The following is a 20,924-nucleotide window of genomic DNA, read 5'->3' on the forward strand; positions in this document are numbered from 1 at the left end:
TAAGTTCTCTAGGGAAGCTAAATTTTTTCCAATTTTGTAAAAGACAACCCAAAGGTGAATTTTTGAAGATTGAAGAGGATTGATCCATTACAGACCTGGGGCTGGAAATCTCTACCTTTGTAAAGGAGGATGTGGGAGTAAGCGTTGGAAAAAAAATAAAAAGTAACTGAGGTTTTCCTAATTCCCTAGCGCTGAGGAAATTGAGAGAGTTGGGCATCCACTTCCCCATAGGGCATCCATCCTCTGTGCTTTGGAGGATGTGCCCAGGTCCATGGCCTCTAGCATAGCCACAGGACTGACAACCTGAGAGCATCAGGCTGAGTGCAAGACAGCCTTCTAGCTGCCTGACCTACTGGGACCTGAGAGGTCAGGTGGGAAAACCGCTTCCAAGGTACTTGAAGAGTGAGAAAGGAATAGCGAGAGAGGGAGGTTTACATACCTTCCAGTCTTGGCAGAAGAACTTGAGACTAGGAGTTCTTCCTGGTCAGGGAACCATATGTTGAGGTTCTGACACACCAGGTCCTACTCAAATGAATTTGACCCAAGTCTTCTTAAAGTCAAAGATTCTCCATACTGGATTGCCTCTTAAGGAACCTAAGCATTTGTAACGCTTGTATTAACAAGCAGGCCAGATAGAATCTCAGGTAGGCAGAGTCAGAGCTAAGTTGAATCTGAGCACCTTCATGGAGGTGAGATGAAACTTAAATACAGAAAAAGACTGAGGGAAGAATCCAGGTGTCGCCAAGTACTCTAGGGTCCCAGGGATGGTCGATCAAACCTAGGGAAGATCCTGATGGGGAAGATCCTGATGGGAGTGGCGGGTAATGGGATCAAAGGGAGGAATATCAAAAAAATGTTAAATATTCTGGACTACAGGATTTTGATAAGATAGGGAGTATCTGGGCTGGGAGAAATGGAAGGGGAATCCAAGAGCCCCCACCCCCAGGCCAGACTTTCTGGACCCTTCAGACAAATGGGACAAAAGCCCTCCCAATCCAAGGGAAAAAGGTCTTAGCTTGGACTTGTGCCCCATCACTTCTACTTCCTTAAAAAGCTGAGGTCTGGTCACCATTTAGACTTCAAATAAAGAGCTGCTTCAGGTATTTTAACTCCTTACTCTCATTCCTCTGGGAAAGTTTTACAAAAAAAGTTAGAATCAGATAAGCTAAAGGGTTTAGCCCAGACAAAAAGACCTATGGAATTTGAATCAATGCTAACAAGGTGTGGTCAACTTCAGCTCCCAGCCCACACCTTTGGAGCTTAATAATTAATTGAACCAATATCTTTACCATAGTCAATACCCACAGTAAATTCAATAAAACTCTCCAGCGGATTCATCCCCAAAAGCAGATAGACATAATTCCTTCTAATTTTCTTTAATTTTGTCTACTGGTTTTCAAATCAGGCTACAAATTTTCATTTTCAGCCCCTGATACTTAGAGAAAAACCAAAACTTCCTTGTACTCTTTCAACATACACAAATCATCTGAAGAAGGATGGGGAAGGGAATGGCTGAGAGCACAGGGGCTCCCTATTGCCTACGCATGTCTTCCTCCAAACCATTCCTTTTTCTTTTCTGCTTTCCATATATTTGCTCAAGTTTCTCTCTCTTTCCTAATCTTTACTCAGAGTACCTCCATTTTCCTTTATATTCCAAATAAAATAAAAAAAAACATACCCCAATTTCATCAAGCTTTTCTGCACCTTAGAAACTGGAGGGAGTTAAATGCCTAACAATTTACATAATGAGAGCCCCATTTCTCTCCCGACCCTTTGCAAAGAACTTTTTTCTATCCTAAAGTGATCACTTTTTAAAGATAGAAAAACCCCTTATTTTTGAAATTTTAAACACATTAGCCTGATATCAAATACAATGATTTAATTTACACACAAAGTACTGTTAACCTGAAAACTTGGTTAAATAAAAGACATCAGGCTAATAAGCATGCGTTATTATTTAATTAATCCTCTCTTAAAGACAACGATCATAGCGCTATGGAGCCAGGATCAGAACTGGCTGCCTTAGCACAGAAATTGACTGTCTTAAGTACATTTTGCCATGAGGAAGGAGTTCTCTTAGATAAACACATTGTAAACAAAGTGGCGTCAGTTGGGTTTTATGATCCCAAGCTATGGGCATCTTCTTTCTGTAGCATATCTCTGTGATTTAAGATAAGGAAAAGGTCCCATCACCCAGATAACAGGTATCCTGTCCTAAACAGGCCTTTGAAGTTGTTTATCTTAACAGAGTTTGACAAAAGCTGAAGTCATACCCCAAGGTGTTTGTGTTTTTCTCTTAATACTAGGATGCTAGAAGAAGAGTCTGATAAGGAAGTCCTATTTGCCCATCAAAAGGCATCCTCTAAACAAAGGAGACTATTAGGTCCAGGCTCTTCTTAATTCAAACTTTGGCCCTTATTAAAGTCTAAAATTTATATTAAATATTATCAGTACAAACTTTAGCTTTGAGAACTAATTAAACCTGAGTTTCAAAACTCTCAGCCTCTCATTCTAGACTGTCTGCTTGAGATCTTTTGTTTTGCTAATTAATTCCCTCCTCTGACCTCTAGACTGTCTTTCCTTGTTTTTTTTCATAGACCTTAAAAGTTCCTTAAAGGTGTTTCTGGTAGCATTTTAAATCTCTCACCAAAAAACATAAAACATTTCACAAACACACAGATAAGACTTTTGACGAGATAAAGTGCACACGATTTAACCAATGTGTAATTAGAATTCAGACTGGTCAAAACCTCAGAACTGTAATTTACTCTGACTGATTTCTAGACAATTCAAAAGGATATCCTTCCCAGAGACCCCTCCAGATCTCTGCTCAACTCCCAGCATCTCTGACATGCTGGGATATTTCCGCACCCTCATTTGATTCAAAACACTTGCTAGGACAAAATGCAAATTATAGCCCCACAGGTGTCCCAGCTAAGTTTCAGACTTTTTCCTCAGGAGATAATTTGCATTTTAAAAATAAGGATATGGAATTAGTGAGGTGGAGTAGGGGGAAGAGGTAGGAGGCATAAAGAAGACTGGATTTGAAGTCATAGAAATACAGAAACTCATTGGAAGGGACTTTAGGGGCTATCTATCTCAAACTCTGCCTTCTGTTGTTGCTCAAAGACCTTCAGTTAGGGGGGAACCTAACAACTCCCAAGGCAACCTATTCGTTGCACTATCAAGTTAAGAGAGGTCTAGGTTCACAGGCCGTATGACCACTAGCACTGCCAGCCCATGTGGAAATGACTTGGGAGTCTGCTTCCAGAAAGGTTTGATGAGATGAATTTGGAGAGCAGGAAGAAGAGGTTTAAGTAACAGGGAACACAATCAGGATCATACAATACTTGGTAGCAACTACTAAGAATGAGAGGAGATTTTAGAATACAACATTCTAAAAGAAAAAAGATGTAGGTTTATAACTGAGAATAACTTACACAGCAAAACTGAGTGTAATCCTACATGGGAAAAATGGATTATTAATGGAAAAAAGAACTTTCAAGCGTTGCTGATGAAAAGACCAGAACTGAGCAGGAATTTTCATATACAAAAAGAGTCCAAAGAAGTCTAGGAAATATAAAATGATGATGTCATGCTAACATTTTGCATAGGAAAAGAGGAAACACACCCCCCTTTGGAATGTTAGTGTCTTCAAAGAATATTGAGGGAGTTAAATAAGGAAAAAAATGATCCTAGAGAGCAAATCGATTCTTTTCTGAATCTTGAAGAGGGGAAAGAGACAATAGAATAAAAAGAAAAAAATTGAAAAAGGAAGAAAAACGTCTTGCTACTTCTTATAATGGGAAGTATGTGGTAATACATAAATATGGGCAAAAGTATGGGACAGGAGTGAACATCAGATGCTCATTCTTATCTGAAATGGACAAAAGAGGCTTGAACACAATAAAAAGTTTGGCATAAAAATACGTCAAATTCAACAGGAAAATAATCAAGGAAGGGGGTGGATTATGAGGGAGGGAGGATGATCCAGGGGAAGGAATAACCTCAAGTAAAACAAACTTCATAATTCTGAAAAGGAGTAAAACTGAGTAGGAGGGAAGGAAAGAATTGGATTCTAAGACAGTTGAAGGTATTGTTGCATCAATTGCAGCAGGTGGAGGGTATTATGCCATGAATAAGGCATAAGAAGTTACCTATGTTGTGCTGGAAGTATCTTTCTTGATTCTCCCTCCTTCATACAAGGTAGACTGACCCACTTCCTTTAAGTCCTGATGTCCTTTCTGCCTTTCTTTCAAATCATTGTTTAGACAAACTCCCACCAAGCTATTTAGTTACACACAATTTTAATTCTCCGTGACTCGTGATGATTTCAGAAAATCCTGGGTAGTACGAATTGATATACAGTGAAAGGAAGAGACTGGAACTAGGAGAACAATTTATGTAAGGTCAGCAATGTTGTCAAGAGAAACAACTTTGAAAGAATTCTCAAGAATTCTGATCAAAGCAATCACCAACCACACACAGTACCACAGGAACTAAGATGAAGAGTGTCCTCTGTGTGTAAAGAAGAACATTGTCATCTTGTGAGTTTTTCTTGCTTCATGGTGCTTATATGTTAAAAGTGTTTCCCCTTCCTCCCTCTTTCTTTCTTCCTTCCTTTCTTTCTTTCTTTCTTTCTTTCTTTCTTTCTTTCTTTCTTTCTTTCTTTCTTTCTTTCTTTCTTTCTCTTTCTTCCTTTCTCTTCCTTCCTTCCTTCCTTCCTTCCTTCCTTCCTTCCTTCCTTCCTTCCTTCCTTCCTTCCTTCCTTCCTTCCTTCCTTTCTTTCTTTCTTTCTTTCTTTCTTTCTTTCTTTCTTTCTTTCTTTCTTTCTTTCCCTTTTCAATGGTGATGGGAAGGAGGGAGGGGAAGAATTCGGAATAGTGATGTCAAAAATAAAAGGACCATTGCAACTTGTTTTTTTGAATGTCCAGGAGGAAATAGAAGACAGTTTGGAAGGAGGCATAGAAGAGCAGGGTGGTTTTGAAAGTAACATGTGAAATTTGTTATTTTTTTAAGTAAGCATTATGAAGTAGAGATTTATAGTTTCATAAAGAATCCTTCTTTATGTTCTTCTGTATGTATGGAAATGCTCTTTTTAGGGGGTAGTTAACAGTCAAAACATGCACAAAAAAAATTTAAAGGCACTAACTGTCCAGGGAATTTTCTCTCTCTTGCTTCAGAAATATGCTATAAGGCCCTGAATGGTAAGAGGCCTTGGACCCTCCCCACCTGGGGTAAATATGTGGCCTGTCTATATGGGCCTCTGTTTTTCTTATTATTAGGTGTAGCATTGGAGGTAGCTAACACCTTGGGGACAGTTAGGTGGCTCTGGAAACTGCAGTGAGTATAGTCCTCCTCAAACTGTGGTATTTAGGATGGAGTGTAGAGTTTGGTACGTGGTATGATCAAAGCAGAGACTACTGGATTGTGACTACCCCATTCTTCTTGGACAAGATGCTACTTTAAATGCAATATAATCCCAGTCTCAAAGTCCATTGGCATGAGACTTTCTGTTCGTTGGTGGAGATCAATGCCCTGTGCCTGCATAAGGAGTAGGATGAGGCAGGGAGGAGACTTTCTCACACCAATATGCTTTGGGACTGGACTTTCAGTAACATTTAGGTTTCGTTATCTTTCTCAGCCACCATGCCATACTGTGGATTCAAACTGAGAATGCAGCCTAATTTCAAAAAAGAGAAAGATGTAATAGAGATGTTGTAGAGACAGAAGCAATAAGAGTTTTAGTCTGTGATCAGATGTGTAGAACTGAATTTGTATCATTTTCCTCATGGTCATTGATAGCTTGTGTCTCTTTTTTTCAAAATCATTTGGTCACTTATCTATTGAAGGGTAGTTCTTAGTTATCGTTGTCATCATCACCATCATCATTATCTTGTTGTTGGTCAGTCATGTCTGACTCTCTGTGAGCCCATTAAGGACTGTCTTGACAGAGATACTGGAGTGGCTTGCTGTTTCCTTCTCCAACTCCTTTTACAGATGAGGAAACTGAGGCAAACAAGGTAAAGTGACTTGCTCAGGGTCACCCAACTAGGAAGTATCTGAGTCTGGATTTGAATTCCAGTGTTCCTGACTCCAGGTCCAGTGCTCTATCTACTATACCACTCAGCTGTTTTTATCTTGCATTTTTTTTATTAATTCCATTCTTCATATCTTGGATATCAGACATTAAAAATTCAGATTCATTTAATTTAAGTGATGCGTAGTCAAAGGAAGACGGGTTTTGGAGTCAGAAGTAAAAAAGTTTCAGTCCTACTTTGAAACACATATAAATGTGGGCAAATCACTGACCTTCTAACTGTCCCAGGTCACTTCCTAAGAGTCTATAAAGACTGAAAGATGAAGAGGTGATTTCCATTAACATTGTGAATTTTATTTTCTGTGATTTGCTTCATCATTTTATAAAGCTATGAATCCTCCCACTAAGAAAAGTTGTAAAAGATACTGATTTTTTTCTCTACTTTAAAAAAAAAATAATGTAGTCTTTTGTATTTAGATTGCTTATCTATTTGGAACATTTGTTGCAGATGCTGTACTAACCCTACTTTTAAAAAATGTTATATTTTTCCCCAATTACATATAAAAACAATTTTTTAACATTCATTTTTTTTTAGTTTCGAATTCCAAATTCTATCCCTCCCTCCCCAAGACTGTAAACAATCTGATACAGGTTACACATGTGCAATCATATATAACATTTCTGTACTTTTTTTTCCAGTTTTCCCATGAGTTTTTGTCAAATAGTGAATTTTTATCCCCAAAGCTTAGATCTTTGGGTTCATCAAATATTAAATTACGATGGTTATTCACTACAATGTATTGTATATTTAATCTATTTCATTGATCCACCACTCTTTTTCTTAATCAGCACCAGATTGTTTTGATGATTACCACTTTATAATACAGTATGAGATTTGGTATGACTAGGTAGCCTTCCTTCACATTTTTCCATGGATTCCCTTGATTTCTTGACCTTTTGTTCTTCCAGATGAATTTTGTTATTATTTTTTTCTAGCACTATAAAGTAATTTTTTGGTAGATTGATTAGTATGGTATTGAATAAGTAGATGAATTTAGGTAGAATTGTCATTTTTATTATATTGGCTTGGCCTACCCATGAACAACTGATATTTTTTCCAGTTGTCTAGATCTGACTTTATTTATGTGAAATTTGTCTTGTAATTGGGTTCATATGGTTCTTAGGTTTCTCTTGGCAGGTAGATTCCTTAGTATTTTATGTTGTCTGTGATTATTTTAAATGCAATTTCTCTTTCTATCTCTTGCTACTGGATTTTGTTGGTAAAATATGGAGATTCTGATGATTTATGTGGGTTTATTTTATATTCTGCAGCTTTGCTAAAGTTATTAATTATTTCAATTAGTTTTTAGTTGATTCTCTAGGATTCTCTAAGTATATCATATCATCTTCAAAGAGTGATAATTTTGTTTCCTCATTGACTATTCTAATTTCTTCAATTTCTTTTTCTTCTCTAATTGTTATAGCTAGCATTTCTCATATAATATTGAATAATAGTGGTATGATGGGCATCCTTGTTTTACTCCTGATCTCATTGGGAAGGCTGCTAGCTCATCCCAATTACAGATGATGCTTGTTGATAGTTTTAGACAGGTATTAATTATAATTTTAAGGGAAGCTCCATTTATTCCTATGCTCATTAGTGTTTTTAATAGGAAGGAGTGTTGTATTTTATCAAAGGCTTTTTCTTGAGGCAGCTAGGTAGCACAGAGGATAGTATATTGGCTGTAGAATCAGGAACTCCTGAGTTCAGATCTGGCCTCAGGCATTTACTACCTGTGTGACCATGGGCAAGTCACTTAATTTCAATTGTCTAAAAAAAGGGAGGGGGTTTATTTCTACATCTTTTGATATAATATTATTTCTGTTGGTTTTGTTATTACATGGTCAATTATACTGATAATTTTCTTAAGACTGAACAAGCCCCACATTCCTGGTATAAATCTCACCTGGTCATAGTGTATGGTCCTTGTGGTGTACTGCTGTAATCTGCTTGCTAGTGTTTTATTTGAAATTTTTGCATCGATATTCATTAAGGATATTAGTCCGTAGTTTTCTTTTTCTGTTTTTGCTCTTCTTGATTTACGTATCAGCACCATATTTGTGTTGTAAAAGAAATTTGGCAGAACTTCTTCACCTATTTTTCCAAATAGATTATATAGTACTGGAATTAATTTTTCTTTAAATGTTTGGTAGAATTTGTGTGTGAATCCATCTGGCCCTGAACATTTTTTTCTTAGGTAGTTCATTGATGGCTTGTTCAATTCTTTTTCTAAGTATTCTCTTTTTCTCTTCTGTTTATCTGGGGAATTTATATTTTTAAAAATATCATCCATTTTTCTTAGATTGTCAGATTTATTGGCGTATAATTGAATAAAATAGCTCCTAATAATTATTTTAATTTTCTCTTCATTGATAGTGAATTTACTCTTTCACTTTGATACTAGTAATTTGGTTTTCTTCTTTCCTTTTTCAAATCAAATTAGCCAATGGTTTATCTATTTTATTGTTTTTTTTTTCAAAAAATCAGTTTTATTTATTTATTTACTTATTTGTTAGTTCAGTGGTTTTCTTACTTTCAATTTTATTAATCTCTCCTTTGATTATCAGGATTTCCAATTTGGTGTTTAATTGGGAATTTTAAATTTATTCTTTTTCTAGTTTCTTTAGTTGCATGCCCAAACTGATTGATCTGCTCTTTCTCTATTTTAATAATGTAAGCATATAGAAATATAAATTTTCCTCTAAGTACTGTTTTGGCTGCATCACATAAATTTTGGTATGTTTTCTCATTGTTGTCATTCTCTTTAATGAAATAGTTGATTGCTTCTGTGATTTGTTCTTTGACCCACTTACTCTTTAGGCTTAAATTATTTAGTTTCCAATTAATTTTTAATCTATCTCTCTACTGCCCTTTATTGAATGTAATTTTTATTGCATTATGATCTGAAAAGATGCATTTAATATTTCTGTTTTTCTTCATCTGGTTGTGAGGTTATTATGCATGGCCAATTTTTTTGTAGGTTTCATGTATACACAAGAAAAAGGTATATTTCTTTCTATTCTCATTCAGTTTTCTCCTGAGGTCTATCATATCTAAGTAATTCTATTCACCTCCTTGACTTCTTTCTTATTTACTTTGTGATTAGATTTATCTAGTTCTGAGAGAGGAAAGTTGAAGTCCCCCAATGTTACAGTTTTACTGTCTATTTCCTCCTGCAACTCATTTAACTTCTTTAAAAATGTAGATGCTATACCATTTTGTACGTATGTTTTGCATTGCTGTTATTTCATCTATGTGTACCTTTAAGCAAAATAGTTTTCTTCCTTATCTCTTTTAATTAGATCTATTTTTGCTTTTGCTTTGTCTGAGATCATGATTGCTACCCCTGTTTTGTTTTTTTTTTACTTTAGCTGTAACATCATAGATTCTGCTCCAGCCCCTTACCTTTACTTTGTGTGTATCTCTGTGCTTCAGACTGTTTCTAGATGGAATCTTGTAGGATTCTGGTTTTCAATCCATTCTACTATCTGCTTCTGTTTTATGGATGAGTTCATCTCATTCACATTTATAGTTATGATAACTGTGTATTTCCCTCTGTCCTACTTTCCCTTGTTAATCCCTCTCTCTCTCTTACCTTTCACCCTATCCCTCCTCACAAGTATTTTACTTCTGACCATCACCTCCCCTGTTTCACCTTCCCTTCTATCAGTCCCACCCCACTTATCTTGTCCCCATTCCTTTTTACTTCCCTATAGGGTAAGATAGATTTCTATACCCAACTGAGCGTATTTGTTATTCCCTTTTTGAGCCATTTCTGGTGAGAGTGAAGTTCAAACATTACCTGCCGCACTACTCCCTGCCTCTTCCCCTCCCCTGTAATAGTTCTTTCTTGCCTGTTTTATGTGAGATAATTTACCTCATTTAATCTCTCCCTTCCTTCTTCTCCTAGTAATCTTCTTTTCTTAATTTTTTTATATCACCCCATCATAGTGAACTCACACCCAAATCTTCTATCTATGTATATTCCTTCTAATTGCCCTAATAAATCTCCTTTTTGGCAAACTGCTTTCCAGTTTTCCTAGGAGCTCTTGTCAAACAGAGAGTCAGTTTACTGGACACTGGGTTACTGTGTTCATTTGCTTCTAGGTCTTGCTTATATCTATTCTGTTCCATTGATCCACTCTGATATTTTCAACCAGCACCAAGTTTTGATGATTACTGTGTAAGAGTGGGATGACTTGATGTATACAACCCTATATCATTTAAGTTTTCCAAATGAGGAGCCTGACACAGTCATAACCACTTGGTCACCATCCAAACTCTAAAGTGCCTATGGCTTACCTGATATGGTGGAATGCCATCCTATTACTTGCTGGGTGTATGTGGTATTCAAGGAGGACTAGCCTATCGATCCTTTTTCAGGACTGCTCATCCACCTTTGATGTCCACCTGATCCACTCAACTCCACATCTCCAAGAAGCTATAGTATGGGCAGCAGCCACACTTGGGTAAAACTGTCTCAGTAGATATGCTAAAATAGGTTGATGGCAATTGACAGGCCTCAAGCCTGTTGGTTATTTAGGAGGATATCTACCCCAAGCATGTGAAGACTTCCCCCCAAGTGAAATGGGCAGATGAGAACTATTTGTTCCAATGGTTATGAAGGTGGTTGAAGCAGACAATGTGGAATGTTTAGACCTTATTCAGACATAGATGACCAAGATCATCCACTGCATCCCTGGCCATTGACAGTCAATCTGATTTGTGTCTTAAAACTGGACTTCTGTGACTCTGGAATAGAGAGTGAGGCTGATGACTTTGTGTGGCTCTGTCTCACTTAAATCCAATTTTTGAACAAGTCACAATATCACCCTGTGATGTCACTGGTCCTTTTCAAAAAGGAATGATGAACAGCAACATCCAAGTATTTCCAGTAAAGTAAGTTAGCTTCCACCACAAAGAAGCCGAAGTTAATTTGAGATAGCTATAAATGTAAAGTTAGGTAAAGAGACTAACCTCTGCCTAAATGATAGGAATTTTCCAAGTTGGGGGCTCAGAGTAATTTGTAACTGAACTCATAATTTTTCATACTTTATAAACTCCCTAAGAAGAGAGAACTACGTGGGACGTAGGGACAATTATATTACCTTCTATGCTTAAAATCAGCTACTTATTGTAACAGGGCAATAATATCATGTGAAAACTTGTAATGCTAGGCTTTCTTTGAGTCTGTCATTCTTTTTATTTAAATTCTAGGCTTTTTGTTGGTCCATATGAATTTTTTTTTTGTCTAGTTGTACCAAGTGACTATTTCATAGTTTGATTAGTATAATTATTTCTTATTTTATTAATTTGGTTATTTTATCTTTTTTGTAGCTAATTACCCATTTCCTTTAAATTTTGTTTTTGTTTTTTAGCATTTAACAGTGAAAAAAATCCTGGTAATTCTCTTTATTTCATTTATAATTTGGAATAATTTTGTTCATTTTGATTTTAATAATTTGATTTCCCTTTTTCTCTCCTTCAAGTCAAAATAGTCAATGTGTTATTGATTTTGTTAGTCTTAGAAATTGGTTCTTTGTTCTAATGATCAGGTCTATGCTCTTTATTTTCCTTTTTAGATATTTCTCCTTTAGATTTCAAGGTGTTTTCTTGGTGTGTGTACTTGTTTTGGAGTTCTTAATTTGTTGATTTTTCAAATTTTTAAAAATTCTTATTTAGGTCATTTGTTTTGTTAACATATGTTGCCTCAGGTAACTCTATGAATTATAGATTTATTGTGATATGTCAATAGAGGGAGTTCCCACATCGGAAATTCCCACCCTGACAAAATCACAGGTCCTAAGAATTTTGACATATATATAGAGATATAGTTTTTCCTTTAAAAATTGTGTTAGCCGCATTTCATAAATTTTGGTGAGCTGTATATTATAATTTTCTTTAACATAGCTAATTATTGTTTCTGTGACTTTTTTTTAATCTTGTCACTATTTAGAATGTCAATTTTCCACCTAGGTCTTCATTATTTGCTTGAACTTCCTTTATTAATTAGTTTTATTCCAGACTAGTCTATAAGAAGTATGTTTGATATTTACGTATTTTCATGTTTTTTATTTCTTTTTTCCTAAAACATTATAATTTTTTGGTAAAGATATCATATGACACTGAGAAATAGTTATATTATTTAATAGCCCTATTCAGAAACTGACATTTCTTTTGAATTTAATTTTTTCAAAGATTGTTGAAGTTCTATGTTTTCTTGTTTATCTTTCTGTTATACTAACCCAGCTTTGTAACATTAATTACAATTGCTAGAATCATCTGAAGCAAAGTAAACTTTGTTCTGGTCCTTCCTTTTTTCTCTAGATTGCCTTTATACTTCCACATATTTCTTGTGTGCAGCAAACTCCTTGGTTTTATTTTCTTATTCATTTTTGCCTTTCTCTTTTATTTTATTGAGGAGTTTAGTGCGCTTGCATTTAGGGTTATAATTGTTAAGTTTGCAATTTGGGAACTGCCTGGGGAAGAGACCCCTGCAGCTAAGGGGAGGAGGTGAAAAGAGAAATTTTCCCCTTCTATTTACTTCTTTCTTATTGTTCTCCCTCTTTCTTAAGAGTCAGTACTTGAATGGGGTTTTTGGGGGCTGTTCACCCCGAGTCAACAGGTCTTATCTGACCAGTAGAGCCTGTTGACCCTGAAGGAGCTCGCTGTGAGTAATGGATGAGGCGGGAGGCCAAGATGCAAGGCAACTCTGTTTATTCAAACTAGCTCAGGCACTTATATAGTATCATGTATGCCTTAGTTATGTAAGCAGCTCAAGCAAGATTAAACTAGTTTAAGCAAGTTTTGCTCCTACTTTCCAGCCACGTTTCGGGAAGTATCTGGTAGTAAACAGGGGTGGAACCCTTCCTCCCAGCGCCATCTTGTTCATGCCTTACCAATCTCCCCTTAGTTTACCTGAGCCGTGATTGGTGTACGCTGTCCAAGAGAGCTGAGGATTGGTAGTTCCCGTACAAGTACTTAGTTCCTATGATTTGTTTTGTAAATAGAAGGGAAGAGGTATGCGATTCACTCCCTAACCACATTTAATTGATGTGGTCATGGAATGTAGGCACACATGAAGTTTTCATAAAGTTTAATTCTCTATGGTTACTTCCTGAGGTTTGAACACCTCTCTGAGCCAAGAAAGGAATAATATGATTGACTGAGCAAAGAAATTAGCCATGCCACAGTCCCTTTAAGTAGCTAAGACTTGTCAAAAAAGAGAATTTCTCTTTCTAAACTTCCCTCCACCCCCATCACATTAGCCATGTAGCTTTGAAGGGGAGGTACTCGACCAGTAGAAAGACATAGAACACAGTGGATACAAAAAGACAGTTAACTGAGTGAGGAAGTGACTGAGCTTACAGAGAGAACAGAGGGAGGAGTGGATGGAAACTTAGCTGAGTGAACTGTGTTGCAGAAATATTGCCCCCAGGAGGAAACACATTAGGACTCTATAAGGAGAAAGGACTGATAATGTCAGCAAATATGAGTTGTCTTTGCCACACGTGCATCATAGTCTAAGAGTTTGCCTCACTACCAATGTCCTCTAAGTTTGATTCCACTTTTCTCATGGATGCTGTTTCTCTTTGTGGGAAAAATTCTCTCACACCTCACAAGGCTTAGGAGTTAGGGTGGTGGGGTGGCATTTTGAAATTAGAGGTAGCTAGGTGGCATGGGGAGTAGAATTCTAGTCTTGGAATTAAGAATACTTGAATTCAGACCCTTGTTAGCTATATGACCCTTGGCTAGTTGCTTAACCTCCTCAATTTCCTTATCTATAAAATGAAGATAATAGCACCCATCTCACAGAGTAACTCTAAGGTTAGGATCAAACAAGAAAAGTGTAAAGTGTTTTGCAAATCCTAAATGCTACATAATGGCTATGATGATGATGAACTACTGTCATTTGAATAAATGTTTTTGCTAAATTCTAATGAGTCTAATGATTTTCTGTTAATGGAAAGCATAGTGGTGGGGGCTTGTGAGTTTTAATTAGAAGTACAGCCCAAAAGAGTTGTCTCCTAAAACTCATAGTAGCAGCCACTTTCTAGGGATAAATCTGAGTACAAGTTGCGGTGCTATATAAATTTCTCAAAGGAAGGTAGTCTTATTTTTTTGTGAAAGATTTGTAACATCTAAATTGGTTGACAAATTCTCCCTTTCTTTCCCCTAAGACTCATCAAAGTCATCTTGTAATAATTTTATAGAAATATATGAATAATGGGGGATTGGTCAGTGAAAGTCTAGTTCTCATGAGTATGTGCAGTGTGCTCAGCCTGATGCAAACCTTACTTCTTTATTGAAAAAGTCTTTTGGCTTGCTGTTGAGCCAGACCTGAGTGTATATTTAAAAGGACACTAACCAGCCAAAGTGAACACTTGTTCCAGCCTGGTGGTGAGTGAGGCAAGAATTGCTGTAGGCCTCTTGGTGGAATAGGGGCCTTTCACCCTCCTCAGCCCATACATCAAGCATATAGCCTGTGAGTATCCAGCAAGGCACTGCTTCTTTCTCTTGACTCGGCTATCTTTCCTTTGGTATGGAGCCCATGGTATTGCAAAAGATCCAGGAAATGGAATTGATGCCAGTATTTGCCAACATCAGCACCAGATGAACTTGACATACTGTGTCCTCTTGCAGCAAAATTCCAACTCTGTCCTAGTGCAAGTTGCATTTGGAAGTGAACTTGGTGGGGTGAATTCTTTGTAGTATATTGATTTAAGGTGGATCCTACTTTCTCAGAGACTGAGGTGGTCTAGCTGAGAGTGTATCCTTCGGGAGTTGGGGGGGATACATTTGTATTTTTATATTTTCTCAGAAAACAGCTCTTTTAAAAAAGTTAATTGATTAAATGATCCTGGGTGATTAAAAAATAATGAGTCATCAATAATGTAAGAGGGGTATTGTTGACTGATATTGGGGAAAAGACATCAGAAGGGGGCTCAAGTGGATAGCATTAAAGTGAACAGTAGTAAGAATAGCTAAGATTTATTTGTTGTTGTGTTCATTTCTTCAGCCACATCCAATTTTTCATGACCCCATTACTGGAACGTTTTTTCTCCTCACAGCTCCCTCTTAGAATCTCTACTTGTGAATGAAATTATAACCATTAACTTGTTAGATGTTAGGTAAATGTCTTTCCTTTCTCTGCACCCTTACTTTCCCCATCTGTAGAATGGGCCTGTTGGACTCAATGCTTTCAGATTTCCTTATTGTGCCTTTGAACTTGTTGCCTTCATCTGGCATGCTCGCTCTCCTTATCTCAGCCTCAGTTTCCCTGGTTTCTTTTAAGACTCAGATTTGTCAGTCAATAAACATTTATTAAGTTCCTTCTATGTGTCAGCCATTTTGCTAAACTCTGGGGATGCAAATACAAATGAACATCCCTCAACCCTTCTAGGACCTTACAATCTTATGGGTTAAGACATCATACAAAAGGAAACTGGACAAGGGAAGGGCAGAGAAGGTACCAGAGGAGGGACTGACTCTCCTAGGCTCCCTCTTTAAATGGAGCTCATGTCTCACTCTGTGGGTGAATTTCCAGGTAGTGTCTACCCTCTCGTGGCTTCCCTCTGACATAACTGTCCATTTATTCTTACCAAGTGTGTACCTAGTTATGTACCTGTTATCTCCCCCAGTAGACTGGGAGCTCCTTGAGACCAGGGACCCCACAGTGCCTGGCACCTGGTAAGCACTTAATCATTGCTTGTTGATTTACTGACTGCCTGATAACCCTTTGGTCTTGAGTCCCAGAAGAGGACAAGTTGGGGAAAGATGTTGACCTGCCCTACTCTCTATCTGGGACCTCAGTTTTCTGTCAATTGCATAATGCTGGAGATGGAAGGACAAAGGACATTAACTCAGGAGAGTCTCCTTTCTACCCTCAATCATCACCTAGACTCTTGGGGCTGGGCTGGGGTCCTCCCCATCCCTACCTCTCTCCTTTCTCCCTGCTGCTCTCCTCTCACTGTAGCTGAACTCTGCCCTACTCTGCCTCCCTTTGTGGGGGTGGGGCCCCCCCTTTTTCCAAACAACAGCCTGAGTGTGTGGCACCAGAAAGCCATGAATCCTAAATGCCAGCCTGGGGCTAGATGTTATCCAGTTCTAGCACTTGGTAACCTGCTCATAGAGAAACTAGACAGCAGAGGAGGGGGAAGAAATAAGGATGGCCAGTACTGCCAGGGAATTGTCACCTGCAGATCCTGGGGCCAACCTCTGATGAGATCTACCCTTGATGCAAAGCCCACACTGGGTCAGGACTGATTGCATCACAGGTTGGCAAGCATAAATGGGATGTTCAGAATTCTCCTAAAGGCACAATACAGAAGTCTCGCTGTCCACCCTATCATTTTCCGCTCCATGGTTGCAGAACTTGGCTCCAGAGAATCCAAATCATCAGAGCTTAGAAGTCACTGAGTCCAACACCTCCCTTCCTCACCTGAGCAACGTGGCCCAGGGAGCCTGGGGCAGTAGTAGAGAAGTGGAATAGTCCAGGCAGCCCAGCACAGCTTAGCCCAGCCTAGCCCAGAGTTCTCTCCTCTGACTAGCTGCAGGATGTCCTACCAGGAAGGAATCTCTGAGGCCCTCCAGAATTTAAGCCAGTTCCTGCTCTCTTTCTTTTTGACCCTGCTGGTCATTGTGGTTGGCACTTGTCTGCTTCGAAAATGGGTGGCCAAAGCCCAGGCCCAGGCGAAGATCAGAGATGCCCAGAAGAGACGAGAGGTGGCCCTGAAGAAAATGGAGGCTGCAATAGAACGGCTAAAGCAACAGGTAACCCCCCTTGTCGGCCCCACCCAAACACACTCGTATTGCCCTCCTCCACTCCCTTTCCCCAGGCACAGGGACCAGGAGGGAACCTGGAAGGCCCACTCTACTTTGAACAATTCTGCACAAGACCCTTCCAGGCTCCAGAGGCAGCTTGGAGTAGACAGGGTAAGCTTTGGCACAAAGGGACCCTCTGAGGAGGCAGGAGCCTTGTGCACTACCACAGGTATTGGCAGTTCAATCAGAAACTATTTGAGCCTGCAAAGACCTTTTTATTATTATTATTATTAATTAATATATTTTTAGTTTTCAACATTTATTTCCACAAGATTTTGAGTTCCAAATTTTCTCCCCATCTCTCCCTTCTGCCCACTCCTGATTACCTGCCCATTCTGATTACCCCTTCCCCCATTCTGCCCTCCCTTCTATCACACCCCTTCCATTCTCCTATCCTCTTCCCCTCTATTTTCTTGTAGGAAAAGATAGATTTCTACACTCCATTGTCTGCATGTCTTATTTCCCAAATGCATCTAAAAACAATTGTTAACATTTGTTTTTCAAACTTTGCATTCCAACTTCTCTTCCTTCCTCCCTCCCTCCCTATCCCCACTGAGAAGGCAAGCAATTCAATATATGTTATACATGTGTAGTTATGCAAAACACTTTCATAAATCATGTTGTGAAAGACTAACTCTCTTTTGACCCTATCCCTCCTCTAAAGTGCTTACTTCTAATTACCCCCTCCTTCCATTTGCCATCCCTTCTGTCGTCCCCTCACCCCCCACTCATCCTCTTCCCCCCTACTTTCCTGTAGTGTAAGATAGATTTTTATACCACATTGAGTGTGCATGTTATTCCTTCCTTAAGTTAAATCCAGTGAGAGTAAGGATCACTCTTTCCCTCTCACCTCCCCCTTCTTCCCCTCCATTGAAAAAACTTTTTCTTGCCTCTTTTATGTGAGAGATAATTTACCCCATTCTATTTCTCCCTTTATCCTTCTCCCAATATATTCCTCTCTCACCCCTTAATTTTATTGTTTTAGATATCATTCCTTCATATTCAACTCATCCTGTGCTGTCTCTCTCTCTAATCTCTCCAACTACTGTAATACTGAGAAAAGTCTCAAGAGTTACAAATATGATCTTTCCATGTAGAAATGTAAAAAGTTCAACTTTAATAAGTCCTTTATGATTTCTCTTTCCTGCTTACCTTTTCATGCTTCTCTTGATTTTAGTATTTGAAAGTTAAATTTTCTATTCAACTCTGGTCTTTTCATCAAGAATGCTTGAAAGTCCTCTATTTCATAGAATGACCATTTTTCTCCTGAAAGATTATACTCAATTTTTCTGGGTAGGTGATTCTTGGTTTTAATCCTAGCTCCTTTGACCTCTGGAATATCATATTCCAAGCTCTGAGATCACTTAAGGAAGAAGCTGCTAGATCTTGTGTTATCCTGAACGTGTTTCCACAATACTCAAATTGTTTCTTTCTGGCTACTTGCAATATTTTCTCCTTGACCTGGGAACTCTGGAATTTGGCCACAGTGTTTCTAGGCATTTCTCTTTTTGGATCTCTTTCAGGAGATGATCAATGGATTCTTTCAATATTTATTTTGCCCTCTGGTTCTAGAATATCAGGGCAGTTTTCCTTGATAATTTCATGAAAGATGATGTCTAGGCTCTTTTTCTTGATCATGGATTTCAAGTAGTTCCATAATTTTATATTGTCTCTCCTATATCTATTTTCCAGGTCAGTTGCTTTTCCAATGAGGTATTTCACATTATCTTCCATTTTTTCATTCTTTTGGTTTTGTTTTATAATTTCTTGATTTTTCATAAGTCATTAGCTTCTATCTGCTCCATTCTAATCTTTAAGGAAATATTTTCTTCTGTAAGCTTTTGGACCTCCTTTTCCATCTGGATAATTCTGCTTTTTAAGACATTCTTCTCCTCATTGGCTTTTTGGATCTCTTTTGCCATTTAGATCAGTCTATTTTTTAAGATGTTATTTTCTTCAGCATTTTTAGGCGGATCTCCTTTAGCAAGCAGTTGACTTTTTCATTATTTTCTTGAATCACTCTCATTTCTGTTCCCAATTTTTCCTCTACTTCTCTTACTTGATTTTCAAAATCCTTTTTGAGCTCTTCTGTGGCCTGAGATCAATTCATATTTTTCTTGGAGACTTTGTATATGGGAGCTTTGACTTTGTTGCCTTCTTCTGTTTATATATTTTGATTTTCCCTGTCACCAAAGTAAAATTCTATATTCTGATTTTTTTCCAGTTTTTTTTTCATTTCCCCAGCCATTTACTTGACTTTTGAACTCTTTGTCAAGGTAGTTCTTTGCTTCCAGTGGGGTTGAAGGGGGTGTACTGTCAGCTTCTTGTTCCTCCCACAATCTGTGGGCCTAGAGCTCCAGAAAGAGCTGCTGTCTCTGCCCCTGCTGCTGCTGTGGCTGCTGCAGACTCTTCCACCCTCTGTGCAGCCCTGGGGCTGGGGCTGGACTACTCTACTTTCACACAAGCCCAAAAGGTTTTTCCCACTGAACTTCCATTTTGTCCTGGGTGGTTTGGGGTTGTGAAGTCTGGAAACCACAGAAGTGCCAGAGATTCAGTCCCCTCAAAGCCTTCTCAGGTCCTGTCTGTGCTGACACAGCCAGCACTGGACTGTGATCTGCTCCCAGTGTGATAGACACTTTCCATCAACCTTCTAGGCTGTCTTGAGCTGGAGATTTTCTTCATTTCATTATTCTGTGGGTTATGCAACTCCAGAATTTGTTTAGAGTCATTTTTTACATGTATTTGGGTGAGTTTGGAGGGAAAACTCTAGCAAGTCTCTGCTTTTGCTCTGCCAACTTGGCTCTACCCTGGCAAAGACCTTGTAGACTACTTACACCAAGTCTCTCATTTGACAGAGGGAAAACCAAGGCTCACAGAGAGGATAGGGCTTGACCAAGGACATAAGGAAAATTCCCAGCTCCCATTTCTCTAGGATTTTAATGACTGACAAGACATTTTCCTTATGATGGACTCCTGAAGGCAATAGTGTAAATATTCTGCCTCTCTTTTTACTGAGGAGGAAACTGAGAACTGAGGGGGGAAGGGAGTGATTCAAGGTTCCAGTCCCAGGTCTTCTGGATCCAAGTCCAAGACTCTTTTTATTACACCTTCTTCTCTCTAGAATAAATACAAGCACAGTTTCTGTAAGAACTTAAGACATGATAATTGACATCCATCATCCTTACTGGATCTTTTAAAAAAATCTTATCTGATATTTTATTTTTCCCCAATTACATGTTAAAAACCAATTTTAACATTTTTCCTTTCACATTTTAAGTTTTAAATTTTCCCCCTCCCTTCCATTGAGAAGGCAAACAATTTGACACAGGTTATACATGTGTAGTCACACAAAACACATTTTCATGTAATTCCTTTTGTGAAAGAAAACACAAACCAAAAAAAACCAACGCCAAGAAATATAAAGTAAAAGATAAGTATCTTTGATCTGCTTTCAGACTCTGCTACCCATCTCTGGAAATTGATAGCGTCTTTCAACATAAGTCCTCTAGAATTGTCCTGGATCCTTGTATTGCTGAGAATAGCTAAGTCATTTATAGTAGATCATCATACAATATTGCTGTTACTGTGTACAATGTTCTCCTAGTTCTACTCATTTCACTTTCCATCAGCTCATATAGGTCTTTTCATGTTGTTTTTTTTTCTGAAACCATTCTGCTGATCATTTCTTTAGTACAATAGCATTCCATCACAATCATATACCACAACTTGTTCTGCCATTCCCCAATTGGTAGACATTCCCTCAATTTCCAATTCTTTGCCATCATTAAAAGAGTTGCTATAAATCATCTTCCTTGGATCTTGTCCACAATGCAGCTGTGACCCAGGGAAGGGCCCATATCATTAGCTTCATTTTGCCCAGCAGGAAGCCAGAGAGGAAGAGGATCTTACTGAAAGTCCCACAGTGAGTCAGGAGATGCTGGCTGCTAGCCCAGAGCTCTCATCCCCTAGGAGTGCAGCCTCTGCTGAGTTTTGACCCTT

At 38.2% G+C, this 20,924-nt stretch overlaps 1 protein-coding gene across 4 annotated transcripts in view; it reads left to right on the forward strand.

The window, feature by feature from the left end:
• LOC140530082 (vitamin D3 hydroxylase-associated protein-like) overlaps nucleotides 1-20,924 on the forward strand; it is a 58,349-nt gene that overhangs the window by 9,409 nt on the left and 28,016 nt on the right. Inside the window, exon 1 of one of the 4 annotated variants that reach the window (XM_072649316.1) lies at nucleotides 15,953-16,874. The exons of 1 other annotated variant lie outside the window; for it this stretch is intronic. In XM_072649316.1, the coding sequence (XP_072505417.1) occupies nucleotides 16,659-16,874 (216 nt within the window). In that variant the 5' untranslated portion in view covers nucleotides 15,953-16,658. Of the gene's footprint in view, nucleotides 1-15,952; nucleotides 16,875-20,924 lie in introns of those variants that run through there. 2 more of the 4 variants (XM_072649315.1, XM_072649317.1) reach the window with 2 other exon arrangements.

This window comes from Notamacropus eugenii, chromosome 2 (assembly GCF_028372415.1).
Source record: "Notamacropus eugenii isolate mMacEug1 chromosome 2, mMacEug1.pri_v2, whole genome shotgun sequence".
Lineage (NCBI taxonomy): Eukaryota > Metazoa > Chordata > Mammalia > Diprotodontia > Macropodidae > Notamacropus > Notamacropus eugenii.